Below are 26,171 nucleotides of genomic sequence, written 5' to 3'. Positions count from 1 at the left end.
AATAAGGTGAATCAGTCATAATTATATATATACTCCCTCCCTTTTGAGCCTCCCTTCTTCCTCCCATCCTACCCTTCTAGGTGAATGGGTGTCTTAAACAAAAGAAATTAATTTCTCACTGTTCTGGAGGCTAGGAAATCTAAGATGAAGGCACCAGATCTGGTGTCCAGTGAGAATCCTCTTTTTGGTTGGCAGATGTTTGTCTGTCTTCTTATATCCTCAGATAGTGGAGAGCAGAGAGAGGGACTAGCTCTGTCCTTCTTAAAAGGACACTAATCCCATCATGAGGGCCCCACCCTTATGACCTAATAACCTCCCAAAGGCCCTGTCTCCAGATATCATTACATGAGACAGTAGGGTTCCTATAAATGAATTTGGGGGTGGTGGGGAGTACACATGTTCAGTTCACAGTAATTGGATTAGAAAATTCTATTTGTTAAATATGCTTCTTTTATTTCCTGGAATGAGTGCAGGGCAATGCTTCACCAATTATTTACCCTCTTTCTATAGATGAAGTATGAAAAGTGGTAATACAGCAAATAAAATGCAGTTATCCAAGTACCTAGTGAGGTTTCACACATACTGCTTGGACATCTTATTAAATGAAAATAAAGAATCATTACTTTCATAATCATTTAAAAAGTAATACTTCTATATACTTCCTACAACTCCCAACTAGAACTATTTTAATACCCTTGGCCAATAAATCCTTTCTATTAATAATATGATTAATAAAATTTAGATTAATCAGAACTAATGTAATAAGAAAATTCCATCTTCTGTGTAGTATGTCAAGAAGTTAGAGATAAAATTTTAGACACACTGTAATTTTAATAATTTTAATAGCTTCCTTTGAGTTAAATAGACTTCCCAGGTGGCACAGTGGTAAAGAATCTGCCTGCCAATGCAGGAGATGTTGTTCAATCTCTGGGTCAGGAAGATCCCATGGAGAAGGAAATGGCAACCCACTCTAGTATTTTTGCCTGGGAAATCCCGTGGACAGAGAAGCCTGGTGGGGATATGTCCTACCTACCGGGTTACAAAAGAGTCAGATACAACTCAGTGACTAAACAACAAGATAACTAAATAGAAACAATTACATTGTTGCTACTAGAATATAAGTTCTAAGGACAATAAGTTAAAATGTTCAGAACTACAATTATAAGATTTTGGCAAGTGACAAGCTGATTATCTAGTAATTTAATGTCAAGCCTAATAATTTATACCCCAACTCATATATACCTATATATATGCAACAAATATGAAATAGTCTCCTCCTCAATTCTCCTCTCAAAAACCAGCAGATATTTACTGGTTGAGAGTCATTCCATGGTTCTGATATTAATCATTGCAGCACTTTTGTTCATAGGTCAGTAGATGGACATGATTAAGGCTAAATGCATTTTTGAAAATGAGTGAACCAAGCAGAAACTGTGAAGCAGGGAATTTTTTGTTGATCTCACTAGGTATGTCTGCTCTTTTGAAAATCCACCCACATAAGAATATGTAAAGCAGTAGTTCTTATACTCCTTTACCGTACAGACCTCATTGTGAAAACAAGCATACGGAAAACCCAATACTGATAGCTTATGGTGAATGGTGTCAGATTCGTGATCTCTGAAGAAGATTTAACTTTGGGACCAGGCACCAGTCTTGATCACTCAAGCGGTTTTGTATAGTTGAGTTTTATTAAAGTGGAAAGGGACAGAGAAATCTTCTGACATAGACATCAGAAGAGAGACTGAGAATGCCCCCCTCACTAGAGTTAGCAAGGGAGTTACATGCTTTTTAATTAATTATTCAGTTCAGTTCAGTTCAGTCGCTCAGTCATGTCCGACTCTTTGCGACCCCATGAATCACAGCACGCCAGGCCTCCCTGTCCATCACCAACTCCTGGAGTTCATCAAAAGAATGTCTCAAGTTTGTGAAAATTTTACCAGACCCACTCCCACAATTTACATTTTAGGATAACAGGCTTAGAACTTAACAATAGAAAGATCCTACCAGATCCACTCCCATAATATACATTCTAAGATATCAGGATTAGTCAAAAGGTTTTCAGGAAGGAGAAACTGTCCTCAAGCAGGGTACACTGTTGTTATATAGTCCCTAGTACAGAGTTTAAACTGAGTTGTTTGTTGTGTAATCATCAGTTCGAGGCTTAAAAAAAAAGTTTTACGTGACTAAGACTAAGGAATGTAGAGGAAAAAAAAAAATGTTTGTCCTTTCCTCCTCCTTGAGAACCCCAGATCCCTCTCTCCTCAGGGACCTCTGGACTTCTTATTAACCTGGCTAGGAATTGACTCTCTCAATATAAAAACAGAATATCACCATTTTATTATTCCTAGTCATCACTTGTAAGTATAGTTGATAGAATTACTAGATTGGGGAGGAGTTGCCTTTGTTAAAAAGAACATTTTATTTTTTAAATCACAAGTTATTGATTTACACTAGAGACAGAAGAGAAGATAATCTATCATTTTATGAAAGCATAGCTACTTTTGATACTTGCCTGTAATTCGAATGGGGCGACTCATGGCTTTAAAATTCAGCCTCTCCATAGAATAGTACCATTTGAGTGCATTATGTAGGAGTTCAGAGGAATAAGTAAAATTCTTGCCTGGGTGGTGGGTCGGGGGCTGGGGAAGAATGACTCTTGATGTTAGCCTCCTGTGTCTATCTAAAGGCCAGTCAACTTTTCTATTACCATTCATCCTTAAAGCAGTATTTACTAAGCATTTCCTGTGTGAATGTACTACTTCTACATAAATTACAAGACTGTGTAAATTACATAGACTCTGCCTATGTACTGGAAGAGGTACTGGGAGGAGTTGGGCTCATAACTGCAGATGGCTTTGCTGGGAACATTCGAGGCCTCCACATTCTCTTGAGGCTTCCTCTTTCATCTGTTACATCTGACTGCTCCTTCCTGCTGCCAAATTCTTAGTGATATAGTTATCTACAGGAATTCTCTGCTTTGTTTATGGGACTTAATAGTCCTGGGCCTGCAATGAATAAGATGCTAAAGCAGCATGTGGTAAGGAGCTTCATTTATCTGGGAAGGTTCCACTGCATTATGGGTCATAAGAACAATCATTCTTATAGTTTGACTAGGTTTTTATGGTCTAGGACCATGGGGCAATGCTCCTTTGCTTACTTTGCGGAACACCTGTTCACTTCAGATGGGTGTCCTTGCCCTTAAGCATCAGAGGGAATAACATGTCTAGAACGTTACAGCCTTCTTATTTTCCCCACAGGAATTGTCATTTCATTATTCAATAGAAAAAAAAAAAAGATCTTTTGAGGCGGGTAGGAGATTACTGTCTTTTGTAAAAACTACAAAGGCCCTTGTGAATTCTAAGGAAGTGGAAAGAGAAGAAGTCATGGATATGCAGTCAGCATGAGAAATGTTTGTGACAAAGTAGTGAGGATATTTGTCACTTGCACTGTGACAAATCCCCTTCCAGCTTCCATTCTGGTTATTTAAAAATACTGGAATGCGTTAAATTGGATGGAATCTCAAATTAAATTCCTTTGGGGAAAGATGTTGCCAGAACATCTAATGTGGGGTACTGGATAAGCATTTTAGGTGGGGACTCTGTATCAAGTTTTTTATTTTTCCCATTAAAAACCTACATTCTTGCTATTTATACGGGTTTTCTTCTCCCTTTCTCCATCCCTTTTGTATCTGGTATTTCTCCCTCGACTCTTCCTTCTTTCCCAGGTGTGTTTGATAACTGCTCCCACACAATCAGTGACAAGGGCTGGGCGCTGGGGATCCGCTCGGGGAAGGATGTGGGAAGGCGAGATGCTCGCTTCTTCTTCTCTCTTCGCACCGACCGAGTGAAGAAAGCCACCACTGTGATGGGCCACAGTCGCTACCAACCGGGCAAGTGGACGCACGTGGCAGCCACTTACGATGGACAGCGCATGGCCTTGTATGTGGATGGCACTCAGGTGGCTAGTAGTCCAGATCAGTCTGGTCCCCTGAACAGCCCCTTCATGGCGTCTTGTCGCTCTTTGCTCCTTGGGGGGGATAACTCGGAGGACGGGCACTCTTTCCGTGGACACTTGGGCACACTGGTCTTCTGGTCGACAGCCCTCCCACAAAGCCACCTTCAGCACAGTCCTCAGCAGCCAATGGAGGTGGAGAATTTGACCACCGTGATACTGACCGCCAGTTTTGAGCCCCTGGAACAACAGTGGACCCCCTTTAGAGACGGGAAGTACCCACGGCTTGAGGTTCTCCAGGGCTTTGAGTCACAGCCTGAGATTCTGTCCCCTCTGAAGCCCCCGCTCTGTGGGCAGACAGCGTGTGACAACGTGGAATTGATCTCTCAGTACAATGAGTACTGGCCCCTCCGGGGAGAGAAGGTGATCCGCTACCAGGTGGTGAACATCTGTGACGACGAGGGTCTGAACCCCATGGTGAGTGAGGAGCAGATCCGTCGACAGCATGAGGTGCTCAATGAAGCCTTCAGCCGCTACAACATCAGCTGGAAGCTGAGCGTCCACCACGTTCACAACTCCACCCTGCGCCACCGCGTTGTGCTGGTGAACTGTGAGCGCAGCAAAATCGGCAACGACCACTGTGACCCCGAGTGTGACCACCCACTCACGGGCTTTGACGGCGGTGACTGCCGCCTGCTGGGCAAGTGCTACTCCTGGAATCGCAGGGACGGGCGCTGCCATGTGGAGTGCAACAACATGCTGAACGACTTTGACGAAGGCGACTGCTGTGACCCAGATGTGGCCGAGGTGCGCAAGACCTGCTTCGACCCTGACTCACCCAGGAGGTAAGGGACCGGGGCAGGGGGTGTCCTGCTTGGAGGGTGCATTCCTGACATCATTTTATCTTTTTGGCTTCTGGAGACGGAAGAGTGTTCATGCAACCTCCAAATAAAACAATTATCTACTCCACCAGATATCAGTGAGCTTTCAACAAGTCCTAGATGTTGTGCTGGGTAATTAGGGACACACGGATGACTAAGATGAAAACACGGCCCTTACCAAACTCAGTTTCTTTGAAGCACACAACTGGGGATGTGGTGTGAACTGCACACGCCCCAGTTGCTTGAGATACAGGAAAGCTGAATGACTTTCTCTGTCCAAGGAAGCCAGGGCATCTTTGCAGAGAACAAACAAGGTATGCATTGATAGACACCACTCATACATGAGTCAGGAGACCCAGGTTCCATCCCTGGGTTGGGAAGAGCTGCTGGAGGAGGAAATGGCAACCCAGCTCCAGTACTCTTGCCTGGAGAATTCCACGGACAGGCTACAATCCATGGTATTGCAGAGTCGGACACGACTGAGTGACTAACACTTTCACTTCACTTTCATTCTTTTTACAGTCTTAGGTTTCCAGCAAAGTAGTACAAATTCATGAGGAGGCCCCATGTGTGCTTAGTCTCTGACACAGATGGAGCAGTTTAGCAGCTTTATGAACCTAGGGTGTTTCACATCTAAGCACAAGTGCAGTCTTCCTTTTTTGCTCCATTAAATTTCATTCTCCACACAGTATTTGGAACAATCCCACTAGAAAGGTAAATCAGATCCTGTCACTTCCCTCCTTACATGTTTTCCCACTACACTTAGAATAAAATTGGAGCCCCACTCCTGTCTCCTGGATCACAACCTGACCCCTGTCTACCTCTCCAGCCTCTCCCCCACCCCAACCTGATTCTCCACACCCACACTTCACAGCCTCACAGACTCGAGTCTGTTCCATTGAACACATTAAGCTTGTCCCTGCCCCCCATCTTTGCACTAACTGTTTCATTTTGGAATCTTCTTTTCCTTAATGTTCCCTTGGTGAGTTTTCTCTTGTCATTCCAAAATCTATTAAATGTCACCTCCTGGTGAGACCTTTCCTGATCGCCCAATCTAAGTTGACTAGTCAATCTCTATTATGTCAACTAATTTAAATTATCTCCAAAACACTTATCACCACTGGTGTTTTTCTTGTGCACTTGTTTATTTGTCTTTCCCTGGCCTGGAATATCAGTTCTTGTTACATTCCCAGTGCCTAGAGCAGCAACTGAAACATAGTTGTCTATTTTATGTTTATTTTAATGAATAAATGAATCTGATGTGTCATCTATTGTGAGACAGAAGTCAATAGGAGGATTTCTGCTTGATGGTTGATGTCGGGCTTGAGGAGTGTTAGAGGGAATTAAGAAAGGATAGAGGTGGTGTAAACTTGTTAATTTGTGCATATGGACAAGGATTCCCTACTTATAACTTGTACCTTTGTATGAAATATAAAATGCCTCACACATGAGCTAGGGTGCTGTGTTGGTGGGACGTGGGAGGATTGGATCTCAGTTTCCACCCAATACCTGAACGGCTGCCTTTGAATTTTTTGGACACAATTTGTGTGGCAATTCATGGTCTTGTGTGTGGGCAGTCCTCTTGATGCCCCTATGTGTGGGTGGTTAGAACCAGTTAATAGATTCTCCTATATCTCAGACATGTGATGTCAAAAATGGTAAGATTTGCAAAGAGGAAACAGAATTGAATTCCAAAGTCCTTGCTACTTAACCAGCTATGTAAATTGTACAAGTCACTTTTGGAAATCTAGATGTCTTGTCTGTAAAATGAGGGTGGTTTCAGTAATACTTGGCATTACCTGTATCTTTGGGTTATTTTGTGAAGCAAATGAAATAAGGTACAGGAAGTGTGTTAGTCACTCAGTCGTGTCTGACTCTTTGCAACACCATGGACTGTAGCCCATTCATGGAATTCTCCAGGCAAGATTATTGGAGTGGGTAGCCATTCCCTTCTCCAGGGAATCTCCCTGACCCAAAGATTGAACTTGGAGCTCCAGCATTGCAGGCAAATTCTTTGCCATCTGAGCCACCAGGGAAGAAAGGTACAGGAAAGTGCTTGGTAACTCTAAAGTTTTCAAAGTACAAAAATAGTTCTAAACTAACATTAGTTATTATCATTATTAGAACTGACAGATGGGAAGCCTTTGTTTACATAATAATACCCAGGGAACTGATCATATTACCAGAAATATTTGCATAAGAAAGATTCTGTTTGGGTTTGGTTTTTGGATTTTGATAACCTTAAGCAGAAGCTAAACCTCACTAACAACAGTGTTTGCCAATTCAGGATCTCCAGAGAGTTCTCCAGGCAAATCTGGCTTGTTCTCATTTGTCTACTAGCTCATTGCAACAACACACTGCCTTGACTGAGAGACATGTCTTTCATGGTACCCATGCATCTTTCTCCTTCCTTAGAGTGGCCCCTTATCTCTCTGAATCCTTACTGCCATTGCTCGTACCCAGGGGTTTATAACTTATTCCCCTTACTGCTTCAGAGCTGACATGGTAACTTATCCTTTTCTATCTGTGGACCCAGACGTGTTTCAAACTTTCTTACCCTTACATGCAAAACTTGCTTTGTGGAATAAAAGGAACTATTCACACATTTTTGGTTGTTGTTATTGTTTAGTTGTTAAGTTGTATCTGACTCTTTTGTGACCCCATGGACTGTAGCCCACCTGGTTCCAATGTTCATGGGGTTTCCTAGGCAAGAATACTGGAATGGGTTGCCATTTCCTTCTCCAGGGGATGTTCCTGACCCAGGGGTCAATCCTGAGTCTCCTGCATTGGCAGTCAGATTCTTTATCACTGAACCACAGGGAAGCCCAAATAAATGCCCCTGGTTAAAATATCAAATGTACCAAAGACAACTGTACCAAAAAATAAGGAATGGCAATCCTCTGCCTAACTCTTCCTCATCCTTCTCTACTCTCTAGCCTTACTCCCATCTTTAATTATTTTACTTGCCTTTTTGGTAATAACCTCCATATACATATATCCAAACATTATATTTATATTACTTGATTCATCTATTTTATTTAAAAATTTTGGGGACGGGGAACATGCACATGGCTCGCGTTAGTTCCCTGACCAGGGATCAAACTGACGCCTTTGGCAGTGAAAGTACAGAGTCTGAACCACTGGATCAACTTATTTTCATCAATTTTAAACATTATGTTTAAACATTAATTTTAAATATTGTGACTTGCTTTTATTATAAAGATTAGAGTTTTACTTTTCTCAAACATTGCATCTGCATTTTTTAATACAGTAATTTTACTGTTTTTAGTTGACTCAGTTATATATATTTATAGTATTGTGACTGTAAAATATTTTTCTTTTGGTTGCAGAACAAGGTTCTGTTCTATTACTATATTTTCTTTCTGGCATAGCTCTTCCACTTTCCCATACACCTGTACCCTATCCCTTGAGTCTCTATTTCCTCCTTCTCTTCTATCTTCCTTCTTTTTTGACATCTTCATTTTCAAATGCTTTATCATATCTATAGAATAGATAAATAGATCGATAGAAAGTATCTTTTAATTTTTTTAACACTCCTCTGGACTCTCCCTGTAGTTCATTCCATTTTCTCTCCTCTTCCAACTTCACCACTTATATTTAGTTCTGCTGCATAGTTGTTATCCTGAAATTTCTCATCACTGATTTTTTTGGGGGGAGTGGAGTCACTGTGTCCCGAATTGCATGAATATCTCTTAATTTACAGCTTAATTTTTTACTGGAAAAACTCCTTACGTAACTTTCTAAGAAAGGATGTTTCAGGTAACTTTTCCAGAAAAGCATTTCTCAAAATGCTTTTATTTTGCCTTTACCCAAAACTGATAGTTTATCCTGGTGTAAAATTTTGAGTTGGGAAATGTTTTCTCTTAAACTTTTGAAGAAATTCATCAATTGTCTCTAGCTTCTGTTCTGATAACTATGTGTTTTAGAGGTGAGTTTTTTCCCTATTAAAAATCGTTTTGGATCTTTAGCCGTGTTACTTTAGGGATTCTGTGATGATCTTTTTGAGCTGACCTTTTATTCTTCTTTTGTTGGTACTCGATGATCCTTTCAATTTGGACAGATGCCCCTTGTTGTTGGTGTTCAGTTGTTCGGTTGCTCAGTCGTGTCGGACTCTTTGCGACCCCATGGACCGCAGCACGCCAGGCTTCCCTGTCCTCCACCATCTCCCAGGGCTTGCTCAGTATCACGTCCTTTGAGTCGGTCATGCCATCCTTATCTCTGGCAAATTTTCTGAAATTATCAGTTTGATATTTCTTAATTCTCTGATCTCTTTTTCCCCTCTGAAACTTCTGAGGATTGATCTTCTGAATTTATTCTGCCCTTTTTGTCTCATATGTTCTATCTCATTGCTATTTAGTTCTATTTTTTGGAGATTTCCTTCAGTTTTATCTTCTAAATCTTCTGCTGAAGTTTTTTTTTAATCTTAGCAATCATATATTTAAGATTTTACTCTGATTTTTCTATATTAGTCTGTTTTTAAGGATGCAGCCATTTTCTGAGGCTAAAAGTAAGATGAATTCTGAATTTTTTTCCCGGTGCAGTATATCTGATTCATCTGTGCTGCTGCTGCTGCTGCTAAGTCACTTCAGTCATGTCCGATTCTGTGCTACCCCATAGACGGCAGCCCACCAGGCTCCCACATCCCTGGGATTCTCCAGGCAAGAACACTGGAGTGGGTTGCCATTTCCTTCTCCAATGTGTGAAAGTGAAAAGTGAAAGTGAAGTTGCTCAGTCGTGTGTGACTCGTAGTGACCCCATGGACTGCAGCCTACCAGGCTCCTCCATCCATGGGATTTTCTAGGCAAGAGTACTGGAGTGGCTTGCCATTGCCTTCTCCAGATTCATCTGTAGTCAACTTTTCTTTTTTCTTTTTTTTCCCCCTCTTAATTCTGATCTGTCTTTCATGCTGGTGGATTTTCTCAAGTGTATAGTGCTTATTCACAATAAGAAACACTTTTATAGCCCTATTATTATGATTTAAAAAAGGATACTAATTTGTGAATTTCTTCTTTTAGGGGGAGAAACCTGAAGACAGTGGAGATGATAGGTTTTCTTTTTCTCAGTTCCCTTGTACTTATTTCATGTACAGACCTTTTATTCATACTCTATCTGCTCTGCCTTGTATTTCTTGTGTTGAATTTTTATTATTAAAAACATTAAATGATTTTCATAACTCTTATTGGCAGGAACCATATTTTGAAAAACAATTATTTATCAAGTTTCTCTGATGTGCCAGGCACAGTAAGACAAGCAAAGGGACAAATATAAAGAATACATAGAGTAATGTTCACATCTTTGTGGAGGGGTTTAATAATTTTATCTAAATACCCGGGTTTAAATCCAGTCTGAGCCACTAAAAGCAGAACATAGAGTGTAGACTGCTTTTCTGTGCCACAGCTTAGATTGTTTGAAAGGACTTTGGTTTCACAGAGATGTAAATCTCTGGATTTCTATGAGGGCCTATGACTTAGTAGAGTTAGTGGTTGTCTCTGAACTAAATTACCAGTATCTAGCATCACTATAGAGAAGGCAATGGCACCCCACTCCAGTACTCTTGCCTAGAAAATCCCATGGATGGAGGAGCCTGGTAGGCTGCAGTCCATGGGATTGCTATGAGTCGGACATGACTGAGCGACTTCACTTTCACTTTTCACTTTCACACATTGGAGAAGGAAATGGCAACCTACTCCAGTGTTCTTGCCTGGAGAATCCCAGGGACAGGGGAGCCTGGTGGGCTGCCGTCTATGGGGTCGCAGAGTCGGACACGACTGAGGTGACTTAGCAGCAGCAGCATCACTATTCGGAGAAGGCAATGGCAAGCCACTCCAGTACTATTGCCTAGAAAATCCCATGGATGGAGGAGCCTGGTAGGCTGCAGTCCGTGGGGTTGCTAAGGGTCGGACACAACTGAGTGACTTCACTTTCACTTTTCACTTTCACACATTGGAGAAGGAAATGGCAACCCACTCCAATGTTCTTGCCTGGAGAATCCCAGGGATGGGGGAGCCTGGTGGGCTTCCGTTTATGGGGTCGCACAGAGTCGGACACGACTGAAGTGACTTAGCAGCAGCAGCAGCATCCCTATTGGGCTTCCCTGATGGCTCAGCAAGTAAAAATTCACCTTCAGTGCAGGAGACACAGGAGACATGGGTTTGATTCCTGGGTCGGGAAGATTCTCTGCAACCTGCTCCAGTATTCTTGCCTGGAAAAACCCCATGGACAGAGAAACCTGGTGGGTTGTAGTCTAAAGGGTTGCAGAGAGTCTGACGTGACTAAGCATTCAGGTACCACATGGCAAGCCAAGGCATAGCATCCGTATTGTTACAATTAAATCACAGTGCTCAAGTTCACAGTTCCTTTATTCTGTGACTCTGAAGAACCCAACTTCAACAAATGTTTTATCAGACATTTTTTGAGGAGCAGAGTGTGCCAGGCACAGAGTCCCTCTATTAAGGAGCTCACAGTTTAGTAGGCATTGGTTGGAAAGTGGGGGACACACCTACAGACAGATTACTAACATGCAAGTTCAGTGATGGCTCTATGAAAAATCCTCTTCATTTTCCCAATCCTACTTAATGTTCCCTCTTCCCCCATCCACAGCAAGAAACCAGAAATGTAGCCCAAAGGAGTTCCTTTCCCAAAGGCTCTGAGAGGAGGAGAGAGTCTGAGGAGTTCAGCACCAAACATCTGAAACCCAGATGCACATATCAAAGGGAGAACATTTATCAGACTTAGGACTGGTCAGAAGGAGATATGAATTATAGATAACATTACCCAGCCAGTTGAACAGAATTACCAAGATAGAGACACTTGGCTTGTGGAAAGCGAAGGCTACATAGGCCAGATGTCTATTTCTGCATTGTAGCTACCCTAAGAGTGGGTCTACAATTGCTGTGGGAAAGAAGGGCTTGAAAGTCCTCTTTAGTAAAATCCCAAATGTTGGCTACTCCCTATGATGCATCTTAGAAAGCCAAGCCAAGGGAATGTCTATGCCCTAAGGGAAACCCAGCTTCCCTGACCTTTGCAGTCTGCAGCTTCTTTTTTGGTCATGACTTATTTTTGTTGTTTTTCTCTCTAAAATTGTGTCCCAGAGATGAAGGGTGCTTTGCTGCTGAATCTACTTTCCATCCCTTGTTCTGCCTCTCCTTTTCACATGAGTTTAGTATCCAACCAAATCTAGAACACTGTGTGTACCTCCTGCTTTGGTTTCTGTCAGATTCCATCACTCTATTATCATGTGGAGGAAGACAGTCACCAAGTAAACATAAATGGCTGAGCATGGTTTAAGCGCGTCATCAGCCACCTAGTGTCACTGTGCTCTGAAGCAGACAGTGGGATGACGGTGGCCTGCACGTGTTTTCTGATGCCTGTGCTGGGCTGAGGTCTCTGTGTCTTCATGTCTCATTGTCCCTTCTCTGCCTTATTGCCTGAGTTTTGACGGTGAGGAGTTTGAGGGCAGAAAGACTGTTGTATATAGCAATGCTAGAGCATGGTCCATGCTTGCGTTTGTGCTAAGTTGCTTTAATCATGTCTTATTCTTTTGCAACTCCATAACCTGTAGCCCACCCATCTCCTCTGTCCATGGGGATTCTCCAGGCAAGAATACTGGAGTGGGTTGCCATGCCCTCCTCCAGGGTACCTTCCCGACCCAGGGATCGAGCCCACATCTCTTGTGTCTCCTGCATTTACAGACGGGTTCTTTACCACTAGTACCACCTGGGAAGCCCCAGAGCATCGTCCACTTCTTTCTAAACAGGTCCTCAAGAGGGTGGACTGGGAAGTGCCCTAAAGGAACGTGCCAGAGAATGGTGCCTGCAGTTGCACGCTCTTGGATGTGTATCAGGAAAGGAGGGCAGATGCACATGACATCCGAGGGAACAGGTGGAGAAATTGGTGCTGCACAGAGCTGGGTGCTCTGGTTTAGCTGTGCTTTGCTCACTCACTCTCTGCGGCTGTTGAGCCAAAGGAACGGTTGGACTGGGCCCCTGCAGCGCAGATCTGTTAAACATCAGCCAGGCTTCATTATAAGTTTCTTTTGAAGTTGGGATTCAAAGTTCCCTGCAGCCAAAGAAAACATGGATGGGGAAAATAAGTGTAAGGGGGTAGAAGAGGGCAGAGAGAAAAGAAATGAAGGAGAAACTTTAAAACCAAACAGCAAGAAAACCTCTGAACCCCTCCACTGCAATACGCACAGGCCACACAAACTCTAAAGAAACGAATCTCACCTTCTCATACACACTTGATCTGGCAAAGGGAATAGAAGGGAAGGAATAGGAGAATAACTTGCAGGTAAGCTCAGAAAGTGTTCTAACAAATAGAAATGTCTCTCAGTTTCTTTCCTACAGGCCAATTTCTCCATAGTTTCAATAGGCACTATTTCATGGAGTAAATCATATCCACAATTTTTCTGTTCACCTAGCTGGCTCAGTGAATCTTTCTCCCCAGGTGAGTGGGGAGAGGTTGTTTTTCTCCTTTTCGGGGCTATTTTCTAGCCAAATAGGCCGACTTGTGAGAGAGCCTTGTGGTATGTCTGGGTTAAAAATATTTCCTCTTAGAAAAATTTTAGGAGAGACCCTGGTCTCCAAACACATTCAGTTGTTCAAGATACTTGGGTATTTTCCTAGGAGCTGGGGTGCTGGCCCTAGTACCCTGGCCGGATGCCAGTCTGTCTCAGAGGATTTCACTTAAGGATCTTTTCTTAGAATTTAAGCCTAGGAAGAATCTGAAAGACAGCTGCCCACTTACACATGTTTTCCTTTTCTTTCCCTCTAGGAACTCTGTTTGCATTTTACTTTAGTGAGTGAATCGAAGTCACAGAGAAGTAGGTTGGGAAGTGGATGGAATATGTAGTTTGGCCATCATGGGTTTTTCTGAAGATTTGTTTCACCCTCAGGAGGAAGATGCTGACTCACTTATTTTCTGAACCCTCATGCATCTCTCACTTCTCATCAGGAGTTCTATCTGCAGCAGTAGACGTGATTCTCTTCATGCTTGGTTAATTCCTACTTTCAAGTCCAGTTCCCATGTCATTTTCTCTTTCCTAGGAATAGTCCTTTGTTCTCAAATAGAGATTGGTTTAGTCGCTAAGTCGTGTCCGACTCTTGTGACCCCATGGTCTATGGCCCTCCAGGTTCCTCTGTCCATGGGATTCTCCAGGCAAGAATACTGGAGTGGGTTGCCATTTTATCTCATTTGATCCCTCGTGGCTCAGATGGGCTTCCCTGATGGCTCAGTGTGTAAAGAATTTGTCTGCAATGCAGGAGAAACAGGAGGCATGGGTTCAATAGCTGGGTTGGGAAGATCCCTGGAGAAGGAAATGGCAGCCTGCTCCAATATTCTTGCCTGGGAGACCCCATGGACAGAGGAACCTGGTGGGTTACAGTCCATAGGGTCGCAAAGAGTTGGACACGACTGAGCGACTAACACGCATACACACACACCATGTCGTTTGTACCACTTTTCATCCCCTATTGCCTTCACTCTGCTCTAATCCCATTGTCTTTCACCTATGTTATGAGAATAGCCTCCTAAGAAGTCTCCCCACTTTGGCTCTTGCACCCCACCCCTGCCCCACCCAGGTCTGTTTTTAATATAGCAGCCAGAGTAACCCTAGTAGACTACACTTCTGAGCAGCTTCCCACCTCACTCAAAGTCAAGGCCAACAGCAGTGCGGGGCTCTCACTGGTCTGGCACCAGTTACTCTGTGGCCTTATCTCCCCCCCAGGCCTCCCTTGTTTACTCCATTCCAGCCACAGTGGCCTTCTCATTGTCCTTTGGCTTAACAGACACACTCCTGCTGCATAAACTTTTCAATGACTTTTCATTCTGCTGGAATGTTCATCCTCCAGATTCCTACATGGCTAGTGTTCCCACTTCCTTCTAGGCTTTTTTTCAAAGTCACCTTCTAGTGAATCCTTTCCTGGTGACCTCACTTAAAATCCCAATTCCTCTAACTCTTCATGATTTCTTCTCTGTTTTATGTTTCCTTTTAGAATCTGACACTAACAGGCTACATATTTTTAATTTTTGCTTAATGTCCATATTCTCCATTAGAATGCAAGTTCCATTAGAGAGAGAGTTTTTATACGTTTTTATTTCTTTTTTTTAAAATTCTTTTTATGTTTTCAAAAAAAATTTTAGGACTCTTTACTTAAAAACAACCTTATCTTAAAATGGAATAACTTTGGTTTTATGAGCAGCAAGCAAAGTACAGAAGCAAAAATGCATTACAGGAGCATTAAGTTCTACATTAGGTCACAGCATCTAATCTGAAATCACACCCATAATATCATTTTTCAGGATATCTGAGAAATAGTTATTTCCCAGGATGTCTGAACCATAGCTACTCTATTTTGACTTTTAATTGTAAAAAAAAAAACAAAACTTTTTTTTAATATCCAAAGCAGATTTCACCATTAATGACGTCAGTGTTTTTCTAGGTATGAGAAGATGCAAGAATTGGAACTCATAAAACCTTTTTCTGAAAAGAGCTAACTATCTGAAGGCCTGTTCTGCCAGTTTTTTGTTTTTTTTTTTCCCAGAGCACAGAGTGCCTCATTCCTGATTTTCACCCTGAACTTCTTTCAGGGAGTGTTGAAGGTCAGCAGCTTGCAATGGTCATGATGTAATCTTTGTAGAGGCAGTTGGCAAGTACCAACTTCCAGTCAGCAGGGTCCCTTCATAGCCACATATCTGACCATGTGACACCATCTCATGGCCATTGTGTCCCGCGGTGCTGGGAAGGCTCATTCCCAGGTCTAGGGAAGTGATGGGCCACTCAGTGTGCGAAAATTGGACCAGGCTTTGCAATAGCAAAAGTCTCTGGACCACTGTCTTACTAGCCTCCTGGTCCAGGAAAATATTTCCTCTTGTTGCTTTTTCCCATACCCAGAGTCACATTATTACAATTATTGATCTCATGTGGAACTGTCAGTTCAGCATTATATCACAGGCTCAGTGAAACAGTGTCATAGAAAATAATATAGCCATAGCTAGCAGTTATTAATTAAATAAGAATTATAAGTCAAGAACTTTCTTTAGATAAAGCCTGGTATACCCCGAATAACCTGACTTCATTCGTTAAATGATTATAGTCTGGTGTTAATCTCCTGGTTGTACATTATGGAGCATCCGACCTTTATCTGAAGATTGGTTACTGAGATAAGCCTTGGAAACTAACCTAGAGTGTCCTTTTTAATAACTTAATTAAATCTTTTAGCAGTATCACGTAACAAGAAACTGTCTCAGCAGTGAGTCTTAGTAAACACTAGACATTAACAAAACTAGAAACTTAATTTAACAATTTACAAAGCTTAATATTCTGTGATTTTTCATTATGGAGGCCCTGTAGCCAGGGAGGCTTTAACCTATCAAATAAAAAATGAAGTTTGTCAGGGAGCTGGGAAAAGCCAAGCAGCCATCTTGGATTTCCCATAGCCCTGACTCTGATTTCCAGCTATTGTTTTTAATTTTCCAATTTAGAAGCAGACTGTTGCCATGGTTTAAGGACATTAGGATGACACAAGTCTAACAGAGTTTTTGTATAAGCTGAATGAGCTTTTACATGTCTACAAACCCGACAATTGGATTAATTTCTAAAACTAGCATAGGATCAGGCCTATGGTAGAAAAGCATTTGATTTGTATGCAGAGGGCTAAGAAGTCAAGAAAACATAAATGATCATACGAATCAGGTCCAGCATCTTGGGCAAGCTGTCTACCTCCGATGTCGTCGTCTTCTCATCCTGGTGTAGTGTAGTTTCTTCTGAAAAAAGTCCTTCCATCCAGGTTGGACAGTCCTTTAAATTATGTCCTTTTTTTTTTAGTCCTGGTTGCAGGTCACGAGGCATCTGATCTTCATCCAAAGATAGATCACTGAGATAAACTTCAGAAACAAACTTAGGGTGTACTTTAAGAATTCAATTAAATTTTACATTAATGTCACATAACAGCAAGGAACTATTCAAGAAATGAGTCTTACTACCTCCATTGGTAGACCGCCATTAACAAACTGGGATTTAACATTTATTGAAACACCCTTTTCTCTCTAAAATTACCCTCATTTCTACCAAATATAACCAAATTAAGATGTGTTTAAAAAATAGATCTGTTCTCAATAAACTTGACCTGATTATTTATATAACCATAGACCCTTTTTTTGTTTTTGCTGAGACTTTTATTGAGTCTCACTTAACTTTATTTTTTTTTAAATCTTTTTATTGGAGGCTAATTATTTTACAATATTATATTGGTTGGTTTTGCCATACATAGACATGAATCCTCCCTGGGTGTACATGAGTTCCCCCTCCTGAACCCCTCCCACCTCCCTCCTCCCTTATCCTCCCTCTGGGTCATCCCCACACACCAGCCCCGAGCATCCTGTAACATGCATCGACCCTGAACTGGTGATTCGTTTCACATATGATAATATACATGTTTCAATGCCATTCTCCCAAATCATCCCACCCTCACCCTCTCCCACAGAGTCCCAAAGACTGTTCTATACACCTGTGTCTCTATTGCTGTCTCGTATACAGGGTTATCATTTGCATTTTGTTTGAGTTATTATTTTACCCTAGCACTTAGAAAAACAAATGCTATGAGTGTTCAACAAATAATTGTTGAATAAAAGAATATTCTTACCCTCATATAGTGGTTGGCAAACTATGTCCTGTGGACTAAATTTATCTAAGCATCTGTTTCTGTAAATTAATTTTTATCGGAATGAAGTCACATGAATTTATTCACATGTTGTCTATCATTGCTTTCATGTGGCAGAGTTGTGTAGTTACAATAGAAACTGTGTGGCTCACAAAACCTGAAATATTTACTATTTGGCCTTTTACAGAGAAAGTTTGCCAACTCCTTAAGTACGTATTTACCACACAATGTTATAATGATGTAAGCTTCCTAGGTGGCACTAGTGGTAAAAACCTGCCTGCTAATACAGGAGACTTAAGAGACTCAGGCTCAATCCCTTGGTCAGGAAGATCTCCTGGAGAAGGAAATGGCAACCCACTCCCATAGTCTTGCCTGGAGAATCCCATGGACAGAGGAGCCCAGCAAAATATGGTCCATAGGCTGGCAAAGATTGGGCACAACTGAAGGGACTTATGCACACATTCACGCATTATCATTGTCCATTGTTATTTGTCTCTTGTACGAAACTTTAGGCTATTTATTCATAGTTCTTGTAACATAGGAAGTGCTCAATTGATATTTTTTAAATGAATAAACATATATATGAATGGAAAATCAGTGACATGGGGAAATGACAGTGTTGGGCAAGGGTTTGGGAAGGGTAGAGTATGCTACTCTGTATTGAAGGAAAACGGGTATTCAGAATCTATATTCTAGCCATCCTTCCTACTGGCTCCCTTACTGTCGTAGGATTGCCATATTCAGAAGTAAGTAAAATAATTAAAGATACCCATGAAAGGTGACTGTGTTAGCTGAGGGAAAGGCTGTGAGCCATTTTAATAACAAATTTGCTTATTTATTTTATTTTTGGTTGCACAGTGTCTTTGCGGCTGTTTGTGGGCTTTTTCCTAGTTGCTGTGCACAGACTTCTCATTGCAGGGGCTTCTCTTGTTGCAGAGCAGGTTCTAGGCACGTGGAGTCAGTAGTTGTAGCTCACGGGCCCTAGAATGTGTGGGCTTCAGTAGTTGTGGCTCCTGGCTCTAGAGCACAGGCTCAGTAGTTGTGGTACTCAGGCTCAGTTGCCCTGCAGCATATGCAACCTTCCCGGACCAGGCATTGAACCCACGTCTTCTGCATTGGCAGGCAGATTCTTTACAACTGAGGCACCAGGAAAGACCTCTGGGTAAGCCATTTTACTCACTGTCTCATTATTTGAGTGACTGAGCTCCCAGATGGCTCTGAAACTATGAAACATGGAGTAAAGTTTATAATCAGAGAAATAGTCAATTACAGTAGCCAGGAAATAAGATGCATCCACATTAGCTGGAGAGACAGTGATTGAAAGAAAGGGCAGACTCCACAAAGGGGTGCAGGGCCCTTCAATGAGACATGGCCTCTTTGAGGGGATGTCAGAGATTAGCCAAATTCCTACCAAATATTTAGCTTTTGTGGTTGTAAAAAACAGAAATTCACTCAAGTTAACTAAGGAGGAAAAAAAAAAAGGATTTATTGTACAATTACAAATGGGCTGGAGCTACAGGTTGCTAGGGACTAAGGCGGGTTGTGCAGTTCGTTTCTCTGCAAGCTTCTTTACATCTCAGTGCATCTGCGCCATTCACACCTCGCTCCTTCTTTGCTAGGTTACTCATAGTTCCTATTCTCTTATGGCTTTGGTTTAAAACTAGACTCAGCTTTCGGTGGCTCCTGCTTTATCTCATTGAGTCTTCAGATTCACATTCAATTGCTAATTGCCTCAGCCTCTTGCAGAATTGTTGCTCAAATTCTGCAGATAATCAACAGTGACTTGGCCTAACTCATCTCTACACATCAGGCTAGAAATCACAGGTTTCTGGCCAGCTTTGAATTTAAGCAACTGTGGCCAAAAAACAGGATGACAGGGAGGGCTCCTCAGGGTTCCAAGGCAACATCACTCAACTGGTGCCAGCAATCTGGGGAGAGCAAGTTGGTTTTTCATCTTTACTTCTTGGAGACTCCTGACATGCATAATTTCTTAGACCTTGGTATTCCTAGTAATGTAATTCCCACAGAATTTTAATGCCAATTTTATTCTTAGGATTTTGTGATTTTCAATTCAAATCTCAAATATGTCATAATACAGGTAAATACACGTGTGTGTATCTTACTATGAATAGGCAATTTACCTGTATTATGACATATTTGAGATTTGAATTGAAAATCACAAAATCCTAAGAATAAAATTGGCATTAAAATTCTGTGGGAATTACATTACTAGGAATACCAAGGTCTAAGAAATTATGCATGTCAGGAGTCATCTACTGTGTATCTCGGAGAAGGCAATGGCAAGCCACTCCAGTACTCTTGCCTAGAAAATCCCATGGATGGAGGAGCCTGGTAGGCTGCAGTCCATGGGGTCGCTAAGGGTCAGACACGACTGAGCGACTTCACTTTCACTTTTCACTTTCACACATTGGAGAAGGAAATGGCAACCCACTCCAGTGTTCTTGCTTGGAGAATCCCAGGGACGGGGGAGCCTGATGGGCTTCCGTCTAAGGGGTCACACAGAGTCAGACACGACTGAAGTGACTCAGCAGCAGCAGCAGCAGCAGCAGCAACTGTGTATCTATCATCTGCCTGTTTACCAGTAAAATGAAACATTTGGCATAATTTATTTTATGTAATGCTCACTATAGCTCTAAGAAGCAGATATTTTGATTATCTCCATTTTATGTAAGAGAGAACTGAGATTGAGACAGTTAACAGTTATCACACAGTAACAGTACAGTGATTGAACTCTGACTCCAGAGCCTATGTTACTACCATTCTACACTGTGTGTCAGGTATAATAATTCTTTTCACTTTCATGCATTGGAGAAGGAAATGGCAACCCACTCCAGTGTTCTTCCCTGGAGAATCCCAGGAACAGGGGAGCCATGTGGGCTGCCGTCTGTGGGGTCACACAGAGTCGGACACGACTGAAGTGACTTAGCAGCAGCAGCAGCAGCAAAGTACTTAGCTCATAGTGAGTGCATAATAAATATTAGCTTGCTTTAATTTTAGAATGATTGCTCCAGAGGATGTATATCTCAAAGGATGAGAGAGAGAAAATGGAAATAACTGTGTGCTTACTACTTAAGAAGGATGTTATGTAAAAATGTGGATTCTTAAAACGTGAATAGTAAAGAGCCAGAGAAAAAGCTTATTAAGCAAGGACAAAGATATGACCCCAATACAAATAATCATATGCAAACATATTCAGGCCACTATGAGTATAATAATTTGAAAGGAAAGGAAATTTCCTAGAGAAAAATAAGGAAAAGAGAATATTGGAAAAGTGATATTAGTAAAGCCTTAGATGTTGGGCTAAGGGGGTTTGAACAGTAAGCAACTGGTAGCCTTGAGCTGTATATAGAGATGTCTACTGATTGTCTGATTGATCAATAAACAGACAATTTAAAAATATGTATCTGTTTTAATATCTACCAACCCTCTTAAATTTTGCATCTTTCTTCTGGAATCATTTTTCTTATCTCTGAAAGACCTATTTTTTGGGGGGGGGTTCCTTTATTAAATGTTTGTCATATGCCATCTTAATTTTAATTTCTACAAAAATGTTTTTATATTTTGTCAAACATTTTTTTGGGATTCCCTCGTGGTTCAGTTGGTGAAGAATCTGCCTGCAATGCAGGAGACCACTTGCGATAAGGAGACCTGGGTTCAATTCCTGGATCAGGAAGATTCCTGGAGAAAGAAATAGTGACCCACTCCAGTATTCTTGCTTGGGAAATCCCGTGGACAAAGGAGCCTGGTGGGCTATAGTCCACAGGGTCACAAGAGTTGGACATGACTTAGCAACAAAACCACCAGCACCACCAAACTTTCTTTGGGACAGTGTGTTTAATTTTTATTAGAATACAGTTGATTTACAATGTTGTGTTAGTTTCAAGTATACAGCAAAGTGAATCAGTTTTACATTTACATATATCTTCTCTTTTTAGATTGTTTTCCCATATAGGTCCTTACTGAGTATTTAATAGAGTTTCCCTGTATTATTAGTTATATACATATATTAGTTACTGTACTAGTTATATATTTTTTATATAAGTGTATATATGTCAATCCCAATGTCTCAATTTATGCCTACCTGCCTTCCCTGCCTAGTAACCAAACTTCTTAAAAAATAGCTTTTCTAGGCAGACTATTTTAGATTGGCTATTTGTTTCTCTTATCAAGACATTATACTACAGTCTCCTGCTGCTGCTGCTGCTGCTAAGTCACTTCAGTCGTATCCGACTCTGTGCGACCCCATAGATGGCAGCCAACCAGGCTCCCCTGGTTTCCATTAATACTACAGAAAGGTTAGCTATCTAACTGTCTTTCATTTGTATTGATATTTACATTGTCATTTCTCTTCAATATAGCTTTTTTCTAATTTTTCTATTATTGCCTTCTGAATTTCCTATGAAATATATATTACTCTTCCCGCTCTGTTTTTCATGTATCTTAATAGCACTTCAACTTTTTAATCTTTGCCTCTCTGTATTGCATTTTGAGTAACAATTTTTGGATTTATTTCCCAGTTGACTCTTTTTCAGGTTTGGCTAACTTGCTTTTAGAACCCACCAATAAATTTTTAATTATTATTAGTATACTTTTCATCTCCATAAGTTCTATTTAGCTCTTTATTATAATGGTCTAGTCATTTAAACAATCAATTTATGCTACTTATTCACATTTTAGATATGCGTTTTAGTTTTAAAAACAATTAAAGGCGATGGGTACATGAATTTACACATGTGATAAAATTTCATAGAACTAAAACCACACAAATTACTATGAGTAAAATGGGAAAATCTGAACAAAATTGGTGTATTGTATCAATTGTCAGTATCCTAGTTGTGATACTGTATTATATTTTTACAAGATGTTGTCATTGAGAGAAGCCACATAAAGGATATTCACTATTACTCTGTAATAGTTCTTATATGTGAATCAGCAGTTATCTCAAAATAAAAGTTTAATTGAGGGAGGTTCAAAAGGGAGGGGATATATGTATACCTATGGCTGATTCACGGAGAAGGCAATGGCAAACCACTCCAGTACTCTTGCCTAGAAAATCCCATGGATGGAGGAGCCTGGTAGGCTGCAGTCCATGGGGTCGCTAAGGGTCGGACTCGACTGAGCGACTTCACTTTCACTTTTCACACATTGGAGAAGGAAATGGCAACCCACTCCAGTGTTCTTGCCTGGAGAATCCCAGGGACGGGGGAGCCTGGTGGGCTTCCGTCTGTGGGGTCACACAGAGTCAGACACGACTGAAGTGACTTAGCAGCAGCAGCATGGCTGATTCATGTTGAGGTTTGACAGAAAACAACAAAATTCTGTAAAGCAATTATCCTTCAAAAAATATATTAATTAAAAAAATAAAAAGCTGGAGTAAAAGGAACATATTAAGCTAGATAACAAATAATAACCACTGTATAGCATGGGGGACAACACTGTAATGACCTGTTACCGTATTACAGTGAAAAGTATCTAAAAAAGAGTAGATATATGTATATGCATGACTGATTCACTTGGCTGTATAGCAGAAACTAACACAACTTTGTAAACCAGCTATACTCCAATAAAATTGATTTATAAAAATATAGGCATATTCTTTTATATCAGCTAGTCTGATTCTGTTGTTGTTTCTTCTGGTTATTGCTCATGGTGCCTTGCTCCCTCATGTGTGCTTTATGTAATTGGATTGTAAGCCTATGTTCCTTGCAATTTTACTATCAAGTGTCTTTCAGGCCTAGATTGAAGATATGCTTTTACTTAAGCCAGTTGACTGGGGCATTATGAGCACGAAACCACTTTATGTCTATAATTGGCAAAAGGTTTTTTAGACCATAGGGTATTATGAACTTGGAGGGCAAACTTGTGAAGGATGACTTGTGGCTATTTCCCAGAGGTGATATTCACCTTACTTATTGGGCTGAGATTGGGAAATGTAAGTTTCCTTGTTGCCCCCCTTGATGAAATGAGTTTTTAATTTTTTCTTTTGGTGATTTGGGGGTATAGTCTTTTCTTTATTGATGATATAGTCCTCCAGAGTCCTGGCTTTATGTGGAGCTCTTCCATAAAACTACTTATCTTGGCTAAGCTCCATAATTTTTTTCCTATCTAAGATGCTCATGATGGCCATCAAACTGAAGGTCAAGTGCCCCCAAAATGGGAAGAGACTTCAAGGTAGCCAGAGGATTCAGAGAATGTTTACTTTTCTGGATTCCTATTTTTACTTTGTTTGTGGGCTCTGGAGGTAACCTTTAACTTACTTGCATCTTTGTAACTATTTAATATTTATGTATTAAAAATAAATATTTAAATTTATTCTCATATTTTATTAAGAAGTTATAGTTGTTTTGACTGAAGGGGATGATCAAGGGTTCTAAACTCTTTATACCAGAAATAGAAATAATTCTCCAGAAAACTAATCTGGGGACAGCATGCAGAATCAGTATTATGAACCAGGGAAATTGGAGGCAGGAAGATTATAAACTCTTCTCGTAGTCTAAGCAGGAAAAGGTAACAGACGGAAAATGATTAGGGACATTATTGTGGCATGGTGAAAAGAACTGTAAAAATAAGAAAAACTGGATCCTAGCTCCAGCCTAGTCACATAATTTAACCATATGTTCATTCATATTCATTGTTATTCAACAAATGTTATTTGAGCATGTAATCTAGGCCAGGCACTCTTTTAGACACTGCAGGTGGTAAAGAAAATAATTCCTTCCCTCGTGGAGCTTATAGTCTAGTATGAGAAGACAGGCAATCAACAAATAACAAGTGAATACATGCTATGTCAGATGGTGATAAGTGCTGTGGAAAGAAATTCAGAAGAATGAGGGAGACAAGGAGTCATGCTTGCTGTGTAAGGTGTCCAGGGAATGTCTTACTGCAAAGATGGCCTTTGAGCAGATATTGGAAGGAAGTATAGGAGTGAGCCACATGGAAACCACCAGAGGAGTGCATAAACTGGAGGAGAATGAGCTAAACACAGATTAGTTGGACAGGGCCATGGTGTGGATTTTAGCTTTCAGGTGTGATGAGTTGGGAAACTTCAGTAGGCTAGTAGAATGACTTAATCAGTGAAACGATGCAAAGAAGAAGCGAAGAAGCACCTACTTGCTCTATCTCAAAGGAATACTGTGATTTTCCAATGAGGTGATACTTGTTAAAGATGCTTTTTCAGTTGAAAATACTTTATAACTGAAAGTGTTTGGTGAGACATGGCATGGGGTTCAGCAGTAAATTTGAAGAAACGGTGGACATCCTCATGGAGATGTTGAGCATGTGATTGAAAAAGAGATGTGAAGGAGGTATTCATCTCAGTGTGGCATTTACAGGGGCAAGATCGTGCCTTGTATAGTAAGCAGCATCATGAAATATAAACCATGAGACGTCATTGACCCGCAGAGAATGTATATCTCCCCTCCTAAGCCTCTTTCATCAGTGAGTATAAAAAGGCAAAGCTAAGTACAATGAGCATTTCCTCACTAATAAGTTCTCAAAAAGATTTATTGTTCAGGAAGGCCCGTGTCTACCATCTGTGTTCAGTATCCAATAGGGACTCATAATTGCCTGCTGGATGAGTGCTGCAAAGTTGGGAGGATGGTCAAAACACTGAATACTATGACAGAGTTTGGGATTCAAACTTATTGCAGGTAAGAATTGAAAGGATTGAATGGTGGTCTCAACACAACACCGTGAAAATGTACAGGGATGAACTTAAACTTTAGGATATAAAAGCTGTGTGAACCAAGCTGATGGGTACTTATGCTTACAGTAATCAATGTGAACATAATTGTTCATACAAAGCATAAGCTTTGCATGAATCAAAAGCGTGATGTGGCCATTAAAAATATGCCAACAACTTGGGGCGCTCTTAAAAAAGGATAAAGTGTTCAGATGACTGAAGAGATGCTCTGAGTCCTGATCAGGCTCTGTCTGGAGGCTCGGCTCTGTTCTGGGCGGCAGGTTTTATGGGGAACACCAGGAACCTGGAGGGCATCCAAAGTTTGGGGAAGAGGGTAGTGATGAGCAAGACTGTCAAATGGCCCTGTCTCCCTTCAGATGTGGAGTTTTAACTTCTCCTTACTTGATTAAGGAATGCGCCTAAACAGTCGTGTTTTTTTTAAGAAGTCACAATGGCCTCTTTTATATCTTATTCATTCTATTCATTCATTAATTCATTGTTTCTCAGTTCAGTTCAGTCGCTCAGTTGTGTCCGACTCTTTGCGACCCCATGAATCACAGCACACCAGGCCTCCCTGTCCATCACCAACTCCCAGAGTTCACTCAAACTCATGTCCATTGAGTCGGTGATGCCATCTAGCCATCTCATTCTCTGTCATCCCCTTCTCCTCCTGCCCCCAATCCCTCCCAGCATCAGAATCTTTTCCAGTGAGTCAACTCATCGCATGAGGTGGCCAAAGTATTGCAGTTTCAGCTTTAGCATCAGTCCTTCCAATGAACACCCAGGATTGATCTCCTTTAGAATGGACTGGTTGGATCTCCTTGCAGTATAAGGGACTCTCAAGAGTCTTCTCCAACACCACAGTTCAAAAGCATCAATTCTTCGGTGATCAGCTTTCTTCACAGTCCAACTCTCACATCCATACATGACCACTGGAGAAATCATAGCCTTGCCTAG

At 41.1% G+C, this 26,171-nt stretch overlaps 1 protein-coding gene across 1 annotated transcript in view; it reads left to right on the top strand.

The window, feature by feature from the left end:
- PAPPA2 (pappalysin 2) overlaps nucleotides 1–26,171 on the top strand; it is a 323,227-nt gene that overhangs the window by 36,802 nt on the left and 260,254 nt on the right. The window contains exon 2 of the mRNA XM_055419199.2: nucleotides 3,725–4,796. Within this exon, the coding sequence (XP_055275174.2) occupies nucleotides 3,725–4,796 (1,072 nt within the window). The remainder of the gene's footprint in view (nucleotides 1–3,724; nucleotides 4,797–26,171) is intronic.

Source organism: Moschus berezovskii, chromosome 17, assembly GCF_049115385.1.
Source record: "Moschus berezovskii isolate FMDL1 chromosome 17, NW_MosBer_1.0, whole genome shotgun sequence".
NCBI lineage: Eukaryota > Metazoa > Chordata > Mammalia > Artiodactyla > Moschidae > Moschus > Moschus berezovskii.
Note: the sequence above shows the minus strand (reverse complement) of the source record. Positions and strands in the feature narration are given on the sequence as shown.